Source organism: Monodelphis domestica, chromosome 2, assembly GCF_027887165.1.
Source record: "Monodelphis domestica isolate mMonDom1 chromosome 2, mMonDom1.pri, whole genome shotgun sequence".
Taxonomy (NCBI): Eukaryota; Metazoa; Chordata; class Mammalia; order Didelphimorphia; family Didelphidae; genus Monodelphis; species Monodelphis domestica.
Genome location: NC_077228.1, coordinates 106,503,779 through 106,526,855, shown reverse-complemented (window position 1 = coordinate 106,526,855; position 23,077 = coordinate 106,503,779). Strand labels below are relative to the sequence as shown.

The following is a 23,077-nucleotide window of genomic DNA, read 5'->3' as shown; positions in this document are numbered from 1 at the left end:
CAGGACTTCCCACCTCTAGACCTGGCTCTTAAAACACTGAGCCATCCAGCTGTCCCCCAATATCCTCATTCTAAAGAAGGAAATTGATGTCCAGAGAGGAGCTTCATGCTCATATCATTGATAAACAATATTTATTGAGTATTCATTATATACAGAAATGTATTAAGCCCTGGAGATTAGGATGAAAGGAATCATAAGATGGAGTGCCTGGTAAAACAGCATTATTTTCATTTTACAGATGAAGCAACCAAGCACCATAGAGGTTCTGTTAAATGTAGCTGCCTATGGGGAGTCGGGGCAGGCAGAAATAGGCATTGGGAGTGAGGCTGAGGTTGATGGGATTGCCATCTAGGCGGATGTCTTCTAGGACCCTTCGGACATACTTGTGGTCCTCTGCATCACAGAAGGTGCCTTCCTGAATCTTCTGGATGTGATTGTTCTGAGAAAATAGAATAACTTGCATTTCTAGAGGGTTTGGAGGTTTACAGAATGCTTTCCTGCAACAATCTTGGGAGGCTATTATTGTTGTTCAGTAGTTTCAGTTGTGTCGGATTCTTCCTGACCCCATTTAGGGTTTTCTTGGCAAAGATACTGGAGTGGGTTGCCATGTCCTTCTCCAGCTCATTTGACATTGCAAATGGTAGGTACTTGATAAATGTTTGTGGACTGGACTTGACAAAACCCAAGGGTAACTGGGTTCAATCCTGTCACACTATCTTGTGGTGTAGAGTTGGGTATGTTTCTGTGTCCTCTTCCTCAGTTTCCCTAGTTGTATAATGGGGAGAATCTTAAAAGTGAGGATGGGTGGGTACCGGGAGGAGGTTCTCTCATTGCCAGGTAACAGGATGAGCATGGGGAGCTGTTGCTTACTAGCTGCTTGAAGAGTTACAGCCTTTATATCTCAGTAAAGCAACTGCTTGCTTGCCTACCTGGGTTCCAAGGAATTCACTGGGCCAGATCTGATTCTGGCTAGAAACAGGGGCCATTGTATGCTGAATACCTTACTCCCTCTCCTTTCTATTCCCTGGAGAGTCTGTCTAAGGGGAGAAGGAACTGTTTACCACTGGCTGCTTCTTGAGTTCTCTGAGCTAAGGGAAATGATGAGAAAAATGAGGAGAGAGAGAGAGATAAAGGGCAAGGTTAGAGGGAAAAGGAGACTGGGGTGGGGGGAGGAGGGAACATTGTTTTCCCAGGAACAATGTTTGTTCCTCAGTGTTTCTCACAAATAATTCCAAGGCCAGGAAGACATTCAGAGAAAACTAGATCCTAGATCACAGGAGTACAGCTTTAGAGCTGGAATGAACCCATTCCCCTCATTTTAGAAATATAAAAACAAGCCCATAGATTGGCATGGCTTGCCAGGTCCCACAGTCAGTTGAATCCAAGTGTTCTTGACTCCAGTTCTGCAATCTAGCCCAGTACTACACAGCTAAGAGATGGGGTGGATAGGAAGCTGGAATTAGGAAAGGGGCAGACCAGAGTTCAAATCCTACTGTAGGCAGTTGTTAATCATGGGACTATATGGCAGTCACAATCTTTCTTAGTTTCCTTTTCTGTTAAATGGGGCTAATATGAACACCTTTCTCTCAGGATTGCTCTGAGAATCAAAAGAAGGCATAGTTAGAGTGCTTTGCAAACCGTATAATGCTCTATAAATGCTTCCCCTAATTATCCAGTGGCTTTTACATCCTCCATGAGATAACTAACAACCCTGCTGAACACCTTATAGCCTTCTGGAGAGTCACATCTCCAAGGGGTCCTACTTTCACCTTAATCAACAGGATAAGGTCCAAGATTCCCTGGGGGATGGGTTATTCCCTTCTGGCACAAACTGTGCCCACAGTCAGAATATACTCTGCTCTGCTCCACCATTCCCCAACCCCCAATTTAATTTGCCCCAGGCACAATTTTGACTACTTATGGCTCCAAGCAAGATTGAGTGGGAGAGAAGCTCAGAGATATTCCCAGAGGAAAGGGACTCAGGGAACAGATTAGACATGTCCATTCCATTAAAGGATGTCACTAATGAGAATTGTCCGCATTAGGGTTCAGGGCCATGTCATGCACAGAGGCATGGGAAGGCCAGACAGCCAGCAGGGACATAGGGATGAGAGCAAAAAGGAGAAGGAGAAGAGAAGAGAAAAAGAAGAGGGAAAACAGAAAGTAGAGAAGCTGACCTGAGAGCAGGACAGAAGAGAAAGTGTTGTGGGAGAGCACCCAACTCCCAGTCATTTAACTTTAAAAATGTCTATTTTAAGGATAATACTTGGAGCCTGTCATTCTTGTAGGAGCAAACCTTCCCCACCCAGGGTCTCAATCTCAAGCTCTCCCACAACAAAAGGGGAAGATGGGATGGGATGAGTGATATGAGTTGAGGGAGTTGGTGGGAAGAAAGGAATTAAGAAAGAGATGCAGGAAAGACTTTTAAAAATCAAGACCAGTGATATCATCGGTGTCAAGGACTTCCACTGAGGAGAGATACCCTGCCAAAGTAGATCTGCACCGCTGAGCTTTAGAATTTAGATTCCAGACATTCTTTAATACAAGATGGAGGAAAAAGGAGAGAGAATAGTAATCAGCACATACATCGAATTTTAAGGTTTGCAAAGCACTTTACATGTTGTTCCATTTGATCTTCCCAACAACTATGTAAAGTAGGTGCTCCTATTATCCCTGATTCTAAGAGACTCCCTCGGGCCACACAGCTGGTAAGTGTCTGAAGACACAGGATTTGAACTTGGGTTCAAAGGGTTTTTCCTGTCTCCACGTCCAACTCTCTATCCACCACAACACCTAGCTGATAAAACCTGCCTGATACCTTGAGATTCCTGGATGATGCAAAGAGATAGAAAGAAGAAGGGAGAAAGAAAAGGAAAGAAATGGGAGAAAAAGTTAGGGGAGAAGTAGGAAGAGCTAGGAGAGAAATGGGGAAGAGAATAAAGAAAGAACAATAGAACAACTCCCCAGAAGAGCTTTTCTCCAAGGAAGGAGAATAAACCCCTTGTAAGCATCTGGGACCCCTCATTGCCAGGTAGTTCTGTTTTCCAATTCAATCCCCTCCTGCTCTGAGTTCTCACCTGCAAGTGCAGAGAACGAAGGCTTGAGGGCAGGGGCACAGGGATGTAGTCCATCTCGTTGTCTGATAGGTAGAGAAACTCCAACTTCTTCAGTTCCTGGGGAGATAAAGGGAAGTCGTGCCCTGGGGGCTCCAGGTCTTAGTGGGAGATGCTAGGGGACATTAAGACAACTGGGCAGGGGTCCCTTAGGTGGCTCAGTGGATAGAGAGTCACTTCTGGAAATTGGAGGCCCTGGGTTCAAATGTGACTTTAGATACTTCCTAGCTGTGTGACTGTGGGCAAGTCACTTAATCCCCATCTTCTGCCTTGGAACTAATAAAAGGTAGAGATTCTAATACAAAATGAAAGAGTTAAAAAAAGAAAAAGAAAGAGGCAGTTAACTACCATGGGTCTCGTTAGGAAAGAAGATAGTTTCTATTGACTAAAGGGATTTTCCCCAAGTGGCATATCAAATGTCCTCTTAAACAAAGGTCCATCATCTCATTGTGAATCTTAGAATACATAACTATTAAAGTATTAAAAGGCAAAGAAGAAACACAATTAGGCTATAACTTATTTTCAGTGATACCTATACACAAAAATTGGTAGCAGGGATATCATCAAGAAAATGGGTGAACAGGAAGGAAGGTGGGCTGCTCACACAGAGCAAAGTCTAACAGATATCCTGCTGAGGAAAAAATGTTGGATTGGAAATTCAAGGACCAGGGTTCTAGTTCTCATTCTGCCATTGACTACTGATGTCATTGGCCCTCTCTGGGCCTGATTTTTCTCATTTGCAAAATGAATTGATTGGACTAGATGACCACTGGGGTTCTATATAAATCCTAGGATCCAGAGTAACTGTTCTCAAAGTATGGTTCTTGAAACCCCTGTGGGAAGTCTCTGATACCCATTCAAGAGGTCCTTGAGGTCAAAATGGGTTTCTTAATAACATTAAGACATTATTTACCTATTAAAGTGCTCTTCTTTTTCCAACTACATATCTGAGCCTGACTTTTCTTCATATACTTTAACCAAAACATGTCATATTAAATTGAATGCATAAGCAGATAGGGAAATCTGGCCATCTTCCATTATAAAAGACATTAAAGAGATTTATCAAAATATGTAAAACAATGCTATTCTCATTCTTTTTGGTTTTAGAAAATATAGTTATTTTTTTACAAAAACATATTAATATATAATGGATTTATTTGTTCTTTTTTAATTAGTTAATGAATATTTTAAAATTTTATCAGTTTTAATTTCTAATATGATATAAATACTTGTAGCATTCCAGACATATAAGCATCTAAGAAGTATGATTGATATATTGATATTGCATTACTAGGCACATGGTCAAACCTCTTGATAGTCAGAGTATGATTTGTGAGCTGGCTCTTGACTTGGCCACACTGCCTTTGTTCAAAGCAAGGGCATTAACTTAGCACAGGGCCTCCTTGTTGTTGTCATTATCATTTCAACCAATGTCAATCACCTATGCTTTGTTACATATTCATTGAACACCTCCCAATCCACACCTGAATAAAGGTGAGGAAGCTGGGGCTGGTTGCTCTCTTGATTCCCTATTCTCCCCCTTGATCATCTTGATCCTCTTCTCCAACCCTCATTCCTATCTAGGAATTCTTACTTCCACGTGTTCTCTTGTTTCTCATATTTTCCTTTAACTAATTTTCAAGGGAAAATATTATCAGGGGCCAGCGCCGCTCCCCATATCAATTAACTTGTCTGTGTGTCTTGATTTATCACCCATTTTCCTCAGACTCCTTTCTCACCCACTAAGGAAAAAATTTATGTAGCACCCACTGGTCGGACTGCTATAATACTGATAGATGTAACTCATGTAAACAAAAACTTCTGGGGGATCCTCATTAGTTTTTCAGAGAGTAAAGGTGTCACAAGAAAAAATAATTTTTAAAATGCTGATCTAAAGGGAAGCCTTTAAAACAATGGGCAGGTTAATCCTCAGTAGAGGGCCTATCAGAGAATATGGAAAAGAATCACATAGGATGAGGAGGTATAGGTGTGTGATGATCTGCATTTATGGAAGAATGGCAGATTGTACAAAGTATGACTATCCCCTGGGCAGTTTGGAGAATGATGGAAAGCAGAGTACCCACAAGGACATTATTGTATCAGTAATCACTCATATTTACATAACATAGCTATATGTGTGCATATGTGTGTGTGAAAGAGAGTGAGAGAGCCAGAGAGAGAGGGGGGGGAAGGGAGGGAGAGAGAGAGAGAGAGAGAGAGAGAGAGAGAGAGAGAGAGAGAGAGAGAGAGAGAGAGAGAGAGAGAGAGAGAGAGAGAGAGAGAGGGAGAGAGAGGGAGAGAGGGAGAGAGAGGAGAGAGAGAGAGAGTGAGAGAGAGAGGGAGGGAGAGAGGGATATATATATATATATATATATATATCTTTAGAGAGAGAGAGACAGTTGTTGAGGAAGGGGAGCCAAGGGTACTGACTCACTTTAAAGCTCTCTGGTAGGATCCCTGAGCCTCGAAGGTTATTGAACTGGGCATCCAGCCTCACGACACTGCCAGGTAGCTTGGGCAGAAATATCAGCTTGTTCTCAGGAATGATCAGTTCCTGTAAGGCAGGTAGCAGCTGGAGAGCATCATCTTCAATGGTGGAGATGGAGTTGCTGGTGAGGTCAATCCGCTTTAATTTTCCTATTGAGATATGGAAGAAAAAAATGTAACCGTGGTTGGAGACAATAGAGGGGAAAATGGGAACTCTAACCCTAAAAAGGGGGGGAAACCTTATGTGATCTCCCCCTCATTCAGACTCACTAGAAAGATGTTGGTTAGCTCTTCTTCTCCACCCAGAACTAAAGCAGTAAAAATAGACTTCATGTAGTAGAAAGAAATGAAGAGAAATTTCTGACTCTGTACAATATTCTAGAATTTCTCTCTGAAAATATTTGCAGTAAAATAGATGCCCGACTGTCCCCAAGACAGTCCTACTCAGGCAAAGACATACTAGTTTACATTTATGTAAACCATCATCACATTTTCTGAAACATTTCTCACAACAACCCTGTTGGATTATATAATTATCCATAAAATGGATTATAAAAATTATCGTCCTCAGTTTGCATTTGAGGAAACTGAGGAATGGAGGGAAAGCTAGGATTTAATACTGAATAGGACCTTAGAGATCATCTAGTTCAAACCCTTCATTTTACATTTGGGGAAACCAAGGCCCTGACATGGGAAGAAACTTTCCTAAGGTCACTTGCTAAGTGGCAAAGGTCTTCTGACAAATCTAGTACTTTTACCACAAATCTACCAGAGACTTGTCCAGGGTCACATTATTAGTAAATGTTGGATCTGGGAGGAACCCAAGACTTTTGGTACTAAGTTCTGTGGTAATCCTTAAGCATTACACTCCATAGCCTGACTGGGTATTTTCACTGGCTGTCTTACATACTTGGAATGTTCTCCCCTCTCATCTCCATCTCCTGGATTTCTTGTCTTCCTCCAAGTCCCAGCTAAAATTTTATCTTGTGCAAGAAGCACATCTACCCTTCCCTTTGAAAATATCTTCAATTATAAGTATATCTTGTTTGCAGGTTGTTTCCTTCATTAAACTATGAGCTGCTTGGGAGTTGGGATGGGTTGTTTGATTTGGGGTGTGGGGAGGGGGTTGCCTTTTCTTTTGGATCCTCAGTGCTTAACACAGGTAAGTTAGAAGGCAATTAATAAACATTTGTTGAATTGGTTTGCCACAGTTCCCACCTATTTTCTTTTGGACTTCTCCACCAGGACTGTACCAGGTACTTTCTCTTCCCCCCAAACCTTGTTAGTTTTCTTTTGTGGGTGTTGTTTTCTCCCATTAGGATTGTAAGCTCCTTGAGAGCAGGGACAGTCTTTCTTTTTCCTATTTGCATACTAAGCATTTAACAAATATTACTGGCTGACTGACTGGCCTAAGGACAACCTTCTGTTTACCTTGCGAAAGTTGTTTAATTTCTCTGTGCCTTGGGTCTCAGAAAGGAATGAATACTCTTTCTTTTTAGACTTCCTAAGGCTTCTGGCAGAATGGGGAATAATAAGTCAATAACATAACTTGAGGCACTTGAGAAAATCCTACATTATTCCCATTTTATAGAAGGATAAACTAAGGCTTGAGTTTGTGAAGAATGGAGTGGTGTTCTTTATTCTAGCATATTTTACTAGACAAACAGAAAAAAATGACATTAGTTCCTTCTCCAGCAATTTTTTCTCCCTTCTCCTTCCCTCATCCATATTCCCAATGGCATACTTAGCCCTTTGAAATCTTCTGACTGGATACGACTGATATGATTAAAGCGGGCATAAAAATAAGTTGTTTCTTGAGGCAGAGGAGGGATACGCTCCAGGTCAGCATCATCACAGTACACAGAGGTGCCAAGGCACACGCAGACCAAGCAGGTAGGCAATCCTAGGTCAGACAGAGGGCCAAAGTATAGAGGATAAAGAAGATCCATTTTTAGAGCCCTTCCAGTGGCCCTTACTCCTCTCTCATTCATTCATTCCACAAGCATTTACTTGACTGCCCCTATGTGCCCATCTCTGTTCAAGGCACTGGGTATACAGAGACCAAAAAAAAAATCCCTGCCTCATAGTTTATATTCTACTGGAATTCTTCTAGGAGAACCCCAGGAGTGATGCCATTTGTAGGTTCCAGACACCCCATGGAATATTTCCCTGGATTGTCACCATGCCCCTTTCTTAGTGCAAATGCTTATATTATGGTTATTCCTTTCATAACTTAAGGTGTCCATTCTCTGTTAGTCCCTGCCTGCCTATATCCCCTGATACCACCACCAGGCCCCTTGCCTCTGACAGCTAGACAGCTCCAAATCCCCTCCAGGAGAAAATGTCCCAGAGGAAGCTCACAAGACAGCTAAAAGAGAGATTACCTCCCATGGGAGGTCCTTCTTGATGCTGGCACTAATAGCGCCTTTCCTTCTAAAGTTACCTTCCATCTATTTTGGATATATCTCCTAGCTATCCATTCAAGTATGTTTTCCCCAGTAAACTGTAAACTACTTAAGGGCAGACATTGATTTTGCCTTTTCTTTGGATCATCTTCACTTAGCACAGTTCTTAGAATAGAGTTTAATGAATGCTGATTGACTGAATAATTGATTTCCCATCCCCTGCCCTTCCTGCCTATTTCCTCCTTATCATACAGTGACCAGCTTCTGGCCACCAATATTTGGAGCTGGTACATGGAAAGAGGGAAGGATGGAGGGTCAAGAATAACTGAAAAGCTAAAGTGCCATCATTTTCCAAGTCAACAGCTCCATTTGCTACCACTCCTAAATGGCAATCATAAAGGTATTTATCTTCTTTTACAGGCTTTTAATGGTCACTTATCTAATTACTGTTCACTCCTGTTCCTCTTGGGTCCCTGTTAATTAAGCCTAGATGGTTCTGCTGGTGCCTTTTACTGACTTTGGAGTCTTCTGACCATGCCTTGGTCTTCATGCTCTTTAAATGGACTGGCAGAGGGATCAAATATGTCTTTTCCCTTTGTGGTCTCTCTTTTCCTTCTTCTGTGTGTGTGTGTCTGCCTCTGTTTATCTGTCTCTTTCTGTCTCTGTCTTTCTATCTCTCTCTGTCTCTGTCTCTATCCCTGTCTCCCTCTGTGTGTCTCTCTCTGACACCTCATAAACACTGGCTCAGCCACTGCTAAGAGTGACTTCAGTTTCTCACATTTCCCAGCTATGTCTTACTATGACCAGGTACTCACCCATAGCAGTTAGCAAGTTAAGCAGATCAGATATGGAAGGCTTGGTGACCGAAGTCCCTGTTCTTGGGGCCATGGTGGCCATCACTCTCTTGGTGAAGACACTCATGGTTGAAGGGATCAAGGTGTCCACTTTGGTCTGAGACACAGCACAAGTGCCACACAGAAGTAGGTAAGGGTAGTTAGGACAGATTAAAAAAAAAAGGTAAAATTCTATTGATTTTCTTTGTTTGCATAGCAATAATTTCTGGGTATTTCTCTCCCCACTTCTTCCCAGGAAGTTTGAAGATGCTCATGCCTTCTATTTTACAGATGAATACACTAAGGCTCACAGACATAAGTGACTTGCCTGTGGCTACACAGTCAATAAGACCAGAGCCAGGACTCTAATCAGGATCAAAGATGGAAACTGGAATGGACATTAGAGGCCTTCTGGTCCAACCCCCCTCATTTTAATAATAACAATAGTCTTCTATAGCACTTTAAGATTTATAATGTGCTTTACAGACATTATTTCATTTTAATCCTAACAATATTCTTTGGAAGTAGGTGTTATTATTATTCCTCTTTGACAAAGGAGGAAGCAGAGGCAGATAGATGTTAAGTGATTTGCCCAGTCACATAGCTAGTAAGTGTCCAAGACAAGATTTGAACTCAGGTCTTCCTGACTCCAGGCCCAGTGCACTGTGATACCTAGTTGGTGCAGATGAGGAAACTGAGACCCAGAAAAAAGAAAAATAACTTGTTTAAGGTCACATAGATAATGAGTTGACAATGATGCCCTGGTCCTTTGATTCTAAATCCAGTTCTCCTTTCTACTGTACCATGGAACCTCTCATATTAAAAGGAAAAAAATCAGACAGGAAAAGAAACTTAGACCAGATGAAAAGGAGCTGTGACAGTATGAAGGCATTTTTCTACTACTTCCTGATCCCCAATAAGAAAGACTTTGCAGTTTTACTTGGAGGAAGTTGAAAAGGAAAAAAAGAGGAAAAGGCCCTACTAAATTTGGTGTCAATTGACAAAGCAAATTAGGGTTCATTGTTCTCAAACTGCTAAATCTCATTTCAGGCACATAACCCCCAGTGTACCCTGAAGGATCTCCTTTATTGCACAGAGAGGAAACAAGAGGACAATATCCATTACATAGAGAGCTAGGAATGGGATTCAGGCATCTGGCATCTTAGCCCTAGACAGACTTGACAACCAGTCCCATCTCTGTGAGTCTCACCTTTGGGGTTGGCTCTCCGTAGTCATTCTTTATAGCTCGTTCTTCATAGTTGCTCAGGTCATAATTATCCAGATTCGGGTCATAGCTCCCCAGCTCTAGACTATCATAGGATGTTCCTTCATCTCGGGGTTGCTCCTGCTTTCTCCCTCCTTCTATTCTGGGTGGCATAGCCTCTGTCTTCCATATTACTAGGGCTATCAGCCCCCAAATGGCAGAGATCCTCATGGTGCTTCAGTGGGGAAAGGGAAGAAGAGGTTGACCCAACTCAATTAAACATACATTTAACATATATGTAAAATGAGGATAAGAATTAGAAGAAGAGGAAGAGAAAGAAGAAGAGGAAGAGGAAGAGGAAGAAGAAGAAGAAGAAGAAGAAGAAGAAGAAGAAGAGGAAGAAGAAGAAGAAGAAGAAGAAGAAGAGGAAGAAGAAGAAGAAGAGGAAGAAGAGGAAGAAGAGGAAGAAAGAAAGAAAGAAGGAAAAAGAAAGAAAGAAAGAAAGAAGGAAAAAGAAAGAAAGAAAGAAAGAAAGAAGGAAAAAGAAAGAAAGAAGGAAAAAGAAAGAAAGAAGGAAAAAGAAAGAAAGAAGGAAAAGAAAGAAAGAAAGAAAGAAAGAAAGAAAGAAAGAAAGAAAGAAAGAAAGAAAGAAAGAAAGAAAGAAAGAAAGAAAGAAAGAAAGAAAGAAAGAAAGAAAGAAAGAAAGAAAGAAAGAAAGAAAGAAAGAAAGAAAGAAAGAAAGAAAGAAAGAAAGAAAGAAAGAAAGAAAGAAAGAAAGAAAGAAAGAAAGAAAGAGTCTCCATAGAGGCAGATGACATTTTTCATCATGAATCTTTTGGGTTGCTGTATTGCTGAGATTAGCTAAGTTATTCACATTTGTTCATTGTACAGTATTGCTGTCACTGTGTATGATGTTCTCCTGGTGCTGCTCCCTTCACTTTGCATCTTATATTCATGTAGCTTTTCCAAGTTTTCCTGAAAGCATCCTGCTCATCATTCCACATAGCACAATAGTATTTCATTACAGTCTTATACCACAGTCATTCTTTCAGGTCCCAGCTCTGATATGAATCCCACAAATACAGTCCTAAGGTGAGTTTAGTAAGTTGTTTTGAAGATTTGATACCATATGTTTCCCAATCCACTTGTGTGACCTGAAATTGCTTTCATCTCCTTTATTGCTTTCATCTCCTTTAATTGTGTTTTAAGTGGTGGTTGTCGTCCTTCATACTCGAAGAGGACCACAATGACATCACTGGTCATGCCTTTTGATTTGTATATAAATTGGATTCAAGTGAGACAGAGTCAAGCAAAGTCATCAACCCAACTCTCTCTTCCAAAGTCGTCAAAGTCAAGTGACAAAATACCAATCTGATTGGTATGGCTCAGGATGCAGTGGATCATCTTGATTTCTTTGATGTCTAACCAAGCTCTAAGCACTCCACAGTACCTGCTTCAGCTGCCTTCGTGGCCATTGGAACAAATTGTTCTTGTCCACCCTTTCTGCTGGAAAAGGCTTGGAGGAGACACCTCTAATTCACTGACAGGTCTGATGCCCATCAGTTACTATCAACTGGTTTTTCACATCTACAGAGACAGGCTACAAGTGCAAGTAGACACCAAAGGAGGAAAGGAATCTTGAACGGGCATTGGCAAGCCTTCACATAACAGGCACTAGTCTTCACTGCATATCTTGTCAAGCCCTGTTTGAGATAGTATGTTCTGAAGTTGCTCTCTGTCAGAAAAAGACCTGAATGATAGGAATCTGGGTTTCCCCAGTCCTGTGGCTTACAAAATCCTTTCTGATGCTTTAAGCCTTATATAGTAATTAAAAAACATGTCATCTGGTGATGATCCACTGCTATTGATAGAGGGTAAGCTCCTAAAGAATAGGGACTGCCTCATATTTGCCTTTGCAACTTAAATCAATAATCCTTTGTTAAATACAAGACTTAATACATAAGTGCTTAGTAAATGTTTAGAGTATGATTGACTCATGAGGCAAACCACCCCTTCTCTTACTATCATTCTCTATTATTTCAGTCCCATCCAACTCAGTCCTACCTCTCCCTAGTCTTTTCCCTAACTACTCTTTCCCTTCCACTGGCTAGAGTGCTTTGCACAAGGAGGCTTTTTTTTTCAAACCCTCACCTTCTGTCTTACAATTGATATTAAGTATCAATTTTAAGAAGAAGAGCAATAAGATCTAGGCAATTGAGATTAAGCGATTTACCCAGGGTCACACAGCTAGCAAATGTCTGAGTCAGATTTTAACCCTGGACCTTCCTTCTCTAGGTCTGGCTCTTTATCCAAGGTGCTACCTAGCTGCCCCCATAGGCTCTTTTTTTGTTTCAAATTTCTTGCTTTATTTATTTTTAAGTAATTAAAAATTTTTTTTCAAAATTTTTCGGTCTCTACTCCCTCCCCCATCTATTTATTTTATTTTATTAAAAGTTTTTCCATGGTTACATGATTCATGTTGTCTCCCTCTTCTCTCCCCTTCTCCCTCCTGGAGCTGACAAGCAATTCCACTGGGTTATACATATATTATAACTCAAAACCTATTTCCATATTATTCATTTTTGTAATAATCTTTTAAAACCCAAACCCCAAATCATATACCCAAATAAACAAGTGATAAATCATATGTTCTCTTCTGCATTTCTATTCCCACAGTTCTTTCTCTAGAGGTGGATAGCGTTGTTTCTCATAAGTCCCTCAGGATTGTCCTGGATCATTGCATTATATTAGTAGCAAAGTTTATTACATTTGGTTGTCCCACAATGTTTCAGTGACTGTATAATGTTCTCCTGGTTCTGCTCATTTCACTTTGCATCAGTTCATATAGGTCCTTCCAGTTCTTATACAAATCAAGCAATTCACTATTCCTTATAGCATGATAGTAGTCCATCACCATCACATGCCACAATTTGTTCAGCCATTCCCCAATTGAAGGACATCCCCTCATTTTTGTCACCACAAAAATCAGGCTATAAATATTTTTATACAAACAGGTCCATTCACATTTTTTTATCTCTTTGGGATAAAAACCTAGAAGTGATATTGCTGGATCAAAGGGCATGCATTAATTTATACTTTTGGGGCATAGTTCCAAATTGCCTTCCAGAATGGTTCAATCAATTCACAACTCCACGAGTAATGCATTAGTGTTCCAATTTTGCCACATCCCCTCCAGTACTTATTATTTTCCTTTACTGTCTTATTACTAAGTGTGAGGTAGTAACTCAGAGTTGTTTTGATTTGCATCTCTCTCATAAGGAGGGATTTAGAACACTTTTTCATATGATTATTGATAGTTGGGATTTCTTCATCTGAAAACCACCTATTCATATCCCTTGACCATTTGTTAATTGGGGGATGGCTTGATTTCTTGTAAATTTGTCTTAGCTCCTTATATATTTGAGAAATTAGACCTTTGTCAGTGAAATTTGTTATAATCCCCCCCCCCCAGTTTGTTACTTCCCTTCTAATTTTGGTTGCATTGGTTTTGTTTGTACAAACACTTTTTAACTTAATATAATTAAAATTATTCATTTTACATCTTGAAATGTTCTCTAACTCTTGCTTGTCTTAAATTTTTCCCTTCCCCATAGATCTGACAGGTATACAATTCTCTGTTCACCTAATTAATAATATCTTTATATTTAAGTCATATGTCCATTTTGAACTTCTCTTGGGATAGGGTGTGAGATATTGATCTAAACCTAAATTTTACCATAGTTTTCCAATTTCCCCCAACAGTTTTTGTCAAATTGTGAATTCTTATCCCAAAAGTTTAGATTCCTGTAGGCTCTTAAAAAAATCCTTGTTGATTAGACTTTTACTTCATTGTCTCCTGTTTTCCCAGTCTATCATCTCTGTTGTAGTTTCACATTCTTTTCTTCTTGGGCATGGCCATCTTAACTATGTATTGCTCTCCAGCCTTCAATCTTCTGTTCTATTGTCCTTATCACTGCTCATACCTTGCCAGACTCCACCATCTGCTTTGCCCATTATTATTTTTTTTAACTTTCTGTTCAAGTAACAACTCTGAGTTGCTAAGGTTCATGCATCTTAGAAGTGCCTAGGGCCATATTTGAACTATGGACCTCCTTTCTCCGGCTTGGCTATCTATCTGCTGAGGCACCTAGCTGCCCCTCGAGTGATATCTTAAATAAAATGGGAGATTCTTTGAGGCTGAAGTGAGGATCAAGTACATTCTTGGCAGGGAGGATGATGCCTCATGGGAAGATAGAGTATTGTGTATGAGGAATAGAGAGAAGGAAATTTTGGAAAGAGAGTACAGAGAGTAGAGTAATATTTAATGAGACTGGAAACATAAGTTGGGGCCAAATTTGAAAGGGCCATAAAAGCCAAAAGGAGGAACTTAAATTTTATTCTAATAACAATAGATGGTGACTAGGATTTAGCCCATAGAAGGGTATCATGGTTTGGTGTATACCTGAAGAAAACCACTTGGGCATCTAGGTGAAGGAGGGATTGGGATGGGCAGACATTTGAGACAGAAAAAACAATTATGAGAACAATGTGACAGTCCAGGAAAGAGGTTATGAAGAGGCAGGTAGATGGTTTGGTGGGGAGAGAGTCAGGCCTGGAGTGGGCAGGACCTGGATTCAAATCTGGTCTTAGATACTTCCTAGCTATGTGACCCTGGGCAAGTCACTTAGCCCCAATTGCCTAGCCCTTACCCTTCTATCTTAGAGTTGTTACTTGAACAGAAAGTAAAGGTCATGAAAAGTGGGCAAGGCAGATGGTGCAGCAATAAGGACAAGGGAACACGAGATTCAAGGCAGTAGGGCAATGCATAGTTAAGTTCATCAACTTGATGGTCAAGCCTAAGAAGAAAAGAAAGTGAACCCACAGCTGAAATGATAGATGGGGAAAACAGAGCGGGGCAGGAAGCACTGCCTCAATACTAAATATCTATTCTAAGATAGAAGGTAAGGGTTAAAAAACAAAAGGAAATTGTAGCTGGTGGCTCAGTGGATAAATTATTGCGTTTGGAGTCATACCTGAGTTCAAATCTGGCCTCAGACATTTCCTAACTGTGTGACCTTGGGCAAGTCATTTAACCTCAGTTCCCTAGATCTTACTGCCCTTCTGCCTTGGAACTGACACTTAATACTGATTCAAAGTCATAAGGCAAGAGTTTAAAAAAATAAAAGAAGCTATGAGACCTAAACTAAAGTGATAGCTATGTGAAGAGAGAGAAAGGATCAGGTTTGAGAGATGCTACAGAAGTAGAAATTGCAAGCTTTGGCAATGATGCATTGGCTACGTGGGTTGAATGAGAGCAAGGAGTCAAGGAAAACTAACTGAGGATGTGAGAGGAATATTGTTGTCCTCAATAGGAAATGAAGACATTTGGTAGAGGAGAGGATTTTAGGTGAGAAGGGAGAGGAATAAATTCTGTTTTGGTGGTTTTAAGTTGGGTTGCCATGGGGAGGTCTCTTCTGAATTGTTCTGCGGATAATTGGTGATGCAGGTGACATCAGCGGATTGGATATATAGATTGATGATTTCCCTGGATAGAGATGCTGATTAAACCCACTTCTTTCCTCCCTAAGCCTCCAAGCCTCCTTTCTGCTCTTCCCCACTCTGCTCTCAGGGAAAGACCTCACCTCCTCCTTTACTGGGAAAATTGAGACTCTACAGGCTGCCTTCCACTTAACTTTTCAGACAATACTCTCCTTCAGGATCTTTGTGTCTCAGCCAAACTGGTCTACTACCTGTTCCCTGAACCTGACATTCTATCTTGGGGCCATAAATATATAATACTCAATATTTCAAATGTAGATAGGCATGCACTGAAAATATCTACCAGAGAGTAAAGGCGACATACAGAAATATGCCCAGCATAAACATATATATACATATAATATACATACTTAGATGCACAGAGACTATAAATGAACAATACCATACATATATTGCCACATACATTTGGTCAGACAACATAGGCACTTATTATGTGCCAGGCACTGTGCTAATATGTACACCGATACAATAAATAAACTCAGAGATGAGATTCTATGTACATGTATCTCCGTGTGTATGTTGGTATATGTTTGATGTCTTCATGCTTCATATGTGGTCATGTGCATGTGAAATGTGTGTATGTGATTGGGCAGGGGTCCAAAATGTAGATGAACAGAAGAGTAATTCACTTTGGGGGGACTCTGAATAATTTTTTTAAGAATAATCTTTTCCTGATTTTACATGTCAATACAATTTTAAATGTAATTCACTTGTGTACATAGCACATGTATGACGTGTCTATATTCTTCTATGAGTTGAATATATATCTATGTAAACCTGAGGACCCACTCACCCCAGCTGTACTTCAGGCACGCTAGTCCACCAATAAAACCAGCAAAGAGAAAACACAAACTGGGTCCTTTTACTCCTGCCCTTTCTGGGTCAGCTCCATACAGCAATAAGAGGGCTTCCTTCCCTCACCTCTTCCCATCCCCTCCTTTCCCAGCCAATTTTCAAATGACCTTAAGAAAAAAAATCTAGAGAAAGAGTTTATGGTCCATCGGGTAGCCTCTACCCTAATGTCAGTAATCTTGGAAAAATCCTTTGCAGTCTTTGAAACAACCTCCTTCTCTTTTCAAAATGAACTAGAGACACCCCCCAGCCCCAAACCCAGCAGAACTTGGCCTACCTTTTCTGTCCTGGACTGGGAGCCCTGTGGTTTCTACAGAGCTGATGGATTAGGATAGAAAGGTTGACTGGTGTGGGGTTTTGGAGCTGTGTGGAGAGGCCAGGAGAGGAGGGGTAAAAGGTGCCAGCCAAGCCAGAAGTGTGACCAATCAGAACTTTTATCATTACAGCCATCCAATCATCTCTACCTTTCCAGCCATCTTCCTCCCCCATGGTTCCCAACCCCCATTGGATCCCCCATCCATTCCTTTGCTTAATTGGAGAGAATTACCCTCTCTGTCTCTGTCTCTCTGTCTTGAGTGTCTCTGTACCTCTTTGAATCTCTTTCTTTATCTATCTCTTTGTTGGTCGTTCTTTCCGCTTTTGGATGGGGCATCCAGTCTGGAGCTAAGGCTCCAAGGAGAGGGAAGCACTTGGGGAGGTTTTGTCTGAGACTGGGAGGATTCCACATCACAAAACTGGAGACAAGTGGTCCCAGGAATCCAAGTCTCAAGTTTCCCACTCTCTCTGCAGGTTTTCTTTTGAAAATATTCAATTCTTGGGTTTTCTCCAGCCTGGAAGTTTCAAGGCTGCTCCATCATGTTTCTTGAGACTAATAAACTGTAAAGTACTAGATGGATGTAGTAAGTAACTTATTGAGAACCATGGGAATCCTGGCCCTCCCCTAACCTAGAACTGTATAGAAGGAGCCTCTAATTCTGGGAGTCAACAGTTCTCCCAAGGACAGGATAAAAAGCCTGGCATTAAACACAGAAGAGAATGATGTAATAACGAAGTGGATAGTGAATCCATTTTCTCATTTTGCCCAAGTACAGAAGGAGATGAAATAGCCTGTAATGGCAGCAGGAAGAATTCATGTTAGATACTAAGAAGGATTTACTTATTGGAAATGCTTGGAGATACTACTGGGAGTTTCTGAAAGAGGTCATGAAGCTTCCCTCCCTGAAAGTCCTTTCTTTGCATGGGGAGAGATTTCATTTGATCCATGCACCTTTTTTCCTCTCCTTTCCTCCCCAGTAGCCCTGTACTACCTGCTTCCCATCATCCATCTAGAAGAGCTGAAATGATCATCAAGGGCTCATGAGCCTATAGAAACTGTTCTGATGATACTTTTAATAGCCTTTTGTACCAGTTTACACTCCTTTCTGGCTCTTCCTGGGAGCTTATCATAAAATTTCAGAGCTGAAATGATCATCCTAGTGCAAACATCAGCAACACGGAAATAGGTTCTGATCAAGGACACATGCAAAACCCAGTGGAATTGCACATCAGCTATGGGAAGGGTGGGGGAGGGAGAATATGATTCTTGTAAGCAAGGAATAAAGTTCTAAATTGACTAATTAAATAAAATTTTCAAAAAAAAGTTTCAGAGCTGGAAGGCAGCATAGAAATCAATCTTATATTTTTCTGGATGAGGACACCAAAGTCTGGGGAGGTAGAAAGACTTGCCCAAGGTCATCTAACTAGCTAAATGTGACAGACCTGGGCTAGCACCTTAGGCTCCTACTTTCTGGTCTAGGGAGATTCTCATAACACTCTAGTACCTCTCACTATGGCTAGGAACCCTCTAACCAGATGGCTTGTTGATTCATTTATGGGCATCAGCTGGTATTGGGGGGGGGGAGTTAGTCTGGAACTTGAACCTGGTAATCAGAGTAGCATGATTCCCTTATGGCTCTAGAAGCTTTTCATTGGGAGGAACTAGCTATCAAGGACTCTCCTTGGGCAGAAGGAAAGACCTGTGCAGACTGGGTGGCAGTCAACTGTCTTCTCCCCAATACTTTCCTCTCTTCTCAACAACTCTCCTTCTCTCCCTCCCTCCCTCCTCCCCCCCACCCTCTGTGTCTCTTTCTCATATGCCTCTGCCCTGCCCTCCTAATGGCTCTCTCCCACACACGCAAAAGAAGACACGAATTTGCTGCACAAACACCCTGTCACTCACATAGGCAAGCTCCCACACCCTCCTTGCAATTATCCATAGCTTGACAAAATCTTATGCTTGTCCCCCCTCCTCTCTCTCTCTCTCTCTCTCTCTCTCTCTCTCTCTCTCTCTCTCTCTCTCTCTCTCTCTCTCTCTCTCTCTCTCTCTCTTTCTCTCTCTCTCTCTCTGTCTCTCTGTCTCTCTGTCTCTCTGTCTCTCTCTCTCTCTGTCTCTCTCTCTCTCTCTCTCTCTCTCTCTCTCTCCCTCTCTCCCAATCTCTCTCTTTCTCTCTCTCTCTTTCTCTCTCTCTCTCTCTCTCTCTCTCTCTCTCTCTCTCTCTCTCTCTCTCTCTCTCTCTCTCTCTCTCTCACACACACACACACACACACACACACACACCACCACCACCACCAATATCCACCTTCACAATCAATCAGTCTCTCTGACTTCCACACATTTTCTGGGAGGTGAGGAGGGTTATGTGGACGTGTGGTGAAGGACAATATAGGAATGGCATGTGCATGTGTGAGGAATGTCTGATCTGACCCTAGAAGCACTGGTCCTGCTGAGCAGGAGAGCCAGAGGGCAAGAAGTGGGAAGGCAGGTTCAGATCTAGAGCCCTCATTAGGAGGGACAGGATCCTGGCTGATGGAGCAGAGGTGGCAGTGTGGAAAGAAGTCTGGCTAGCTGCCCCTTCTCTGACAGCTGCCCCTTGGAAATGGCTGGCCTCTGTTCTTGGCATGTTCCCCCTCCTCATTCCATCTCCTGCTTCCCTGAACCTAACTCCTGCAGATCTCACCTAAAATCCTTCCTTCCATGAAAGCCTTTCCTTGTTCTCCTTCATGTTAGCACCTCCAATTTTATCTTCCATATATCTTGTTTATGCACAATTGTTTTCCCTACTGTCTCTCATTCTAGTATAATGCACTCCTTGAGGGCCAGGATGAGTTTTACTCTTCTTTGTATAATCAAGGCTTCACATAATATAGTACACAGCACATGGTAGTCACTTAATAAATGCTTATTGATTTAATTTGACTTGAAATGGGGATGGGGAGGAATGTTTGAGATCCTTCCTGCCCTTTGCATGGTATAGAGGCATTCTCTGCTATTGTAAAGGTGAGGAATGTTCCTGTTCTTCAACTTTGACCAAGTTTTCTATATAGTTTAGATATGAAATCTCTATATGAGCAACTGATAAAATTCTGACCCAGTAATATCATTATTAGGTTTATTTCCTAACATGATCAGGGGAAAAGGAAATGAAACTGTGTTCTAAAATATTTCTAGCAGCATTCTTTGTGATGCAAAGAACTGGGAACTGAGGGAATGACCATAAATTGGGAAGTATCTAAACAAGTTGTGGCAAATGATTGTGATGGAATACTACTGTGCCATAAGAAATGATGAATTGGTTCATTTTAGAAAAAAAAAACATGGAAAGGGGGCAACTAGGTGGCTCAGTGGATTGAGAGCAGACCTAGAGATGGGAGATCTGGGGTTCAAATGTATGACCCTGGGAAAGTCACTTAACCCCCATTGCCTAGCCCCTCTTACCACTCTTCTGCCTTAGAACCAATACACAGTATTGATTCCAAGATGGAAGGTAAGGGTTTAAAAAAATGGAAAGACCTACAAGAAATTATGAAGAGTGAAATGAGCAGAAACAAGTGCATTATATACAACAATAGAAATAACGAAGAATTAATTTGTGTATGTCCACCTCCAGAGAAATAACTGATAAATAGAAACCAAGCAAGATGTATTTTTCTACATACATATTTCTTTTTTTCATATGATGCCTTCTCCAATGTGAGAGAGGAAAGGGGAGTTATCTGGGTATTTTAATGTAACAAGTAAACAATATAAATTTATTTTAAAAGAAAAGAATATAAAGACAGACACTGACATGTGCTTGAGATGAGAGGGTGAAAGGAAGGGGAGAGAGAAAATAGGACAGACATATTTGGTCTAATCCCAGAATTCCATTAGTCTTCTACAGAAAGTATTCATCTCCTCTGCTTTGTGTTTCTAAAAGAATCAAAGTCTCCTGTCTTTTTGAAAGGGTCCTTTCCACTACCAGAACATCCAAGCCAAAGAGATTTTTCCTTTTCTAGACTTTGATAGCATTTGTAATCTGCTAGAGGCCATCATACCCTGACTGGCTGACAAGATCACAGTCTGGGGAAATTGGGTCTGCAAAGCAGCCCCCAGAGAATGAGGCCCCTACTGATCCCCCTCTGTGACTTCTCTCCCCAACTTCCCCCACTAATGGACTTGCCATGATTACTAATCTCTCCTCAATACAGGAGAAATAATGAGAGCACATACTTATAGGATCAATAAATATATACCCCACTTTAATCCTCCTAGATTAGTACCCCCAAAAGGTTGCAATGACAGAATTAAAGCCCAAAGATTATTTCACATAACCCCTCCTTTCTCAAGCACAAGATACACTTCAAAGCCTGACAATAAACACTGGCCAAATGCTTGAGCACCATAATAAATTTTTCCTACAGTTATCACACTCCAATGAATTTGTTGATGAACAGAAACCAGGCAATGTTGCTAGGCACTTCAAATTAACACAAGAAAAACAGAACTTGTAAATTGAGGAAAACCCCCAAACTGGTCTGCTTTAAGTCCTCACACCTAAATATGGAGATGTTTTGTTATTCATCTCCCAAGCAATTGTGATTAATAGTAAAAGTTGATCAAAAGCACAATGATTCTCTCAGCAGGTCAAGAGGTACTAATCTACAAATGGCTTTATTCACATTATTCCTATCTATTACAGAGTGTTGTAGAAATGTAGTAAATGATCACCAAATTCTTTATTGTAGTAACATCACAAGAGTGTTGTTTAGGTAATTTGATAATATCCAATCAGAATGTAGAATGTCACATCTGTAGAAGACTGATTATGTGTCAAAGAAGCATGTACCAAAAAACCTATATAATAAATGAACCACGGCACTATGGCAGATCACTGTGTGTGATGCTTGCATATGTGAGTTGAATACATGGTGTTTCTCATCTCCTGTATCTAACTGGGTCATTACATATGAGCAGAGAGATAACCCTGGGTCCTCAGAGAGGTCACTGGATGGACCTCGCTTGTAATCTGTGAACCTTAAAAAGTCTTAGACCCTACTTCATAAGGTTTGATTAAGACCATTTCCCATTTAAACAATGAAGGAACTTAGATCAGGAATGTGAGATCTCTACTCCACCCCTACTTAAGCCTGCTTTAGGGGAAGAAACTCCTTGCTGAACAATGAAAAATACTTAAACCCATACTTATAGTAAGGCAAAAGTTCTTAAGCTGTGCATATTTTTAGATCTAATACAAAAGGATGCTAAGTACCTATAAAGGTCAGGCAACTTGTGAACTTGCAAAAAGCAGAGGTGAGAACTTACTCAGGCTTGAATTACTCAAAAGTTTAGCCTTCTTAGGTGTGAATTAAGAATGGTCTGTCCTTTGGAAAATATCTACTGTGATTGGTAGATGTGAGAACTTAGGGGAGGTGACATAGGAGAAAATTCCCTTTAAAAGGAGCCGAGAAACTGGGAGCAAGGGCTCTCTTGCTGGAGCTCCCTCTGAGGAGACTCTGTCCCTCTGGACTCTCTCTCTCTCTCTCTCTTTCTCTCTGTCTCTGTCTCTGTCTCTCTCTCTGTCTGTCTCTCTCTCTGTCTGTCTGTCTCTCTTGTCTGTCTCTCTCTATGTCTGTCTCTGTCTCTGTCTCTCTCTCTGTCTCTCTCTCTGTCTCTCTCCCTCTCTGTCTCTGTCTCTGTCTCTGTCTGTCTCTCTCTCTCTGTCTCTCTCTGTCTCTCTCTCTCTCTGTCTCTCTCTCTCTGTCTCTCTCTCTCTCTCTCTCTCTCTGTCTCTCTCTCTCTCTGTCTCTCTCTCTCTCTCTCTCTCTCTCTCTCTCTCTCTCTCTCTCTCTCTCTCTCTCAGGACTCTCTCAGGAACTGTTTCAGAGATCTTGTGGTGAGTTGATAAAAGACTGACTGATCCCTCTCTTAGGGTTTTCAGCTTAGGCTAGCTCATGCTGACGTAGGCTGGTATAGCTCTTTTCTCATTATTTCCTTTTTTTCTCCATCCCCCTTTCTTTAATTCCTCATTTGTATGAATTAAAATCTCTATAAAACCCAGCTGACTTGGGTATATTTAATAATTGGGAATTTTTCCCTGGCAACCACCTTATATTTGATTTAAAACAAGACACTGTCTTGAAACCATATTTTCTGTGGTCACAATTTAAGCCAAAACACTTTTTTAACTGCCACAGTTTATGTCTTCCACTATTTTAATTACTACAAATCCATACCAAACAATATAGCATTGAGTAATATCCTGCTGGTTTTGTTCATTGATTTCTTTAACTAGGGCCTTATTTGTGAAGAAATGACTGTATAGAGGG

The 23,077-nt window shown here is 41.0% G+C and overlaps 1 protein-coding gene across 1 annotated transcript; it reads right to left on the bottom strand.

The window, feature by feature from the left end:
• Positions 1-224: 224 nt before the first annotated feature.
• Positions 225-10,317, bottom strand: OPTC (opticin). The gene is made up of 6 exons (XM_056814619.1): positions 10,049-10,317; positions 8,821-8,956; positions 7,345-7,578; positions 5,548-5,750; positions 3,078-3,173; positions 225-439 (listed from the first exon to the last, which is right to left on the bottom strand). Exons 1-6 carry the CDS (start codon positions 10,271-10,273, stop codon positions 269-271), a joined length of 1,065 nt encoding a protein of 354 aa, XP_056670597.1. The 5' UTR covers positions 10,274-10,317; the 3' UTR covers positions 225-268.
• Between the last annotated feature and the right edge of the window lie 12,760 nt (positions 10,318-23,077).

What these genes read in the sequence shown, in the direction of transcription:
- OPTC (XM_056814619.1), bottom strand. Translation starts at nt 10,273, where the DNA reads ATGAGGATCTCTGCCATTTGGGGGCTGATAGCCCTAGTAATATGGAAG. An exon ending in ACGGAGAGCCAACCCCAAAG is followed by an intron (nt 8,957 to 10,048) that starts GTGAGACTCACA and finishes GCTGTGTCTCAG; the next exon opens with ACCAAAGTGGACACCTTGAT. An exon ending in TCCTACCAGAGAGCTTTAAA is followed by an intron (nt 3,174 to 5,547) that starts GTGAGTCAGTAC and finishes TTATCTCCCCAG; the next exon opens with GAACTGAAGAAGTTGGAGTT.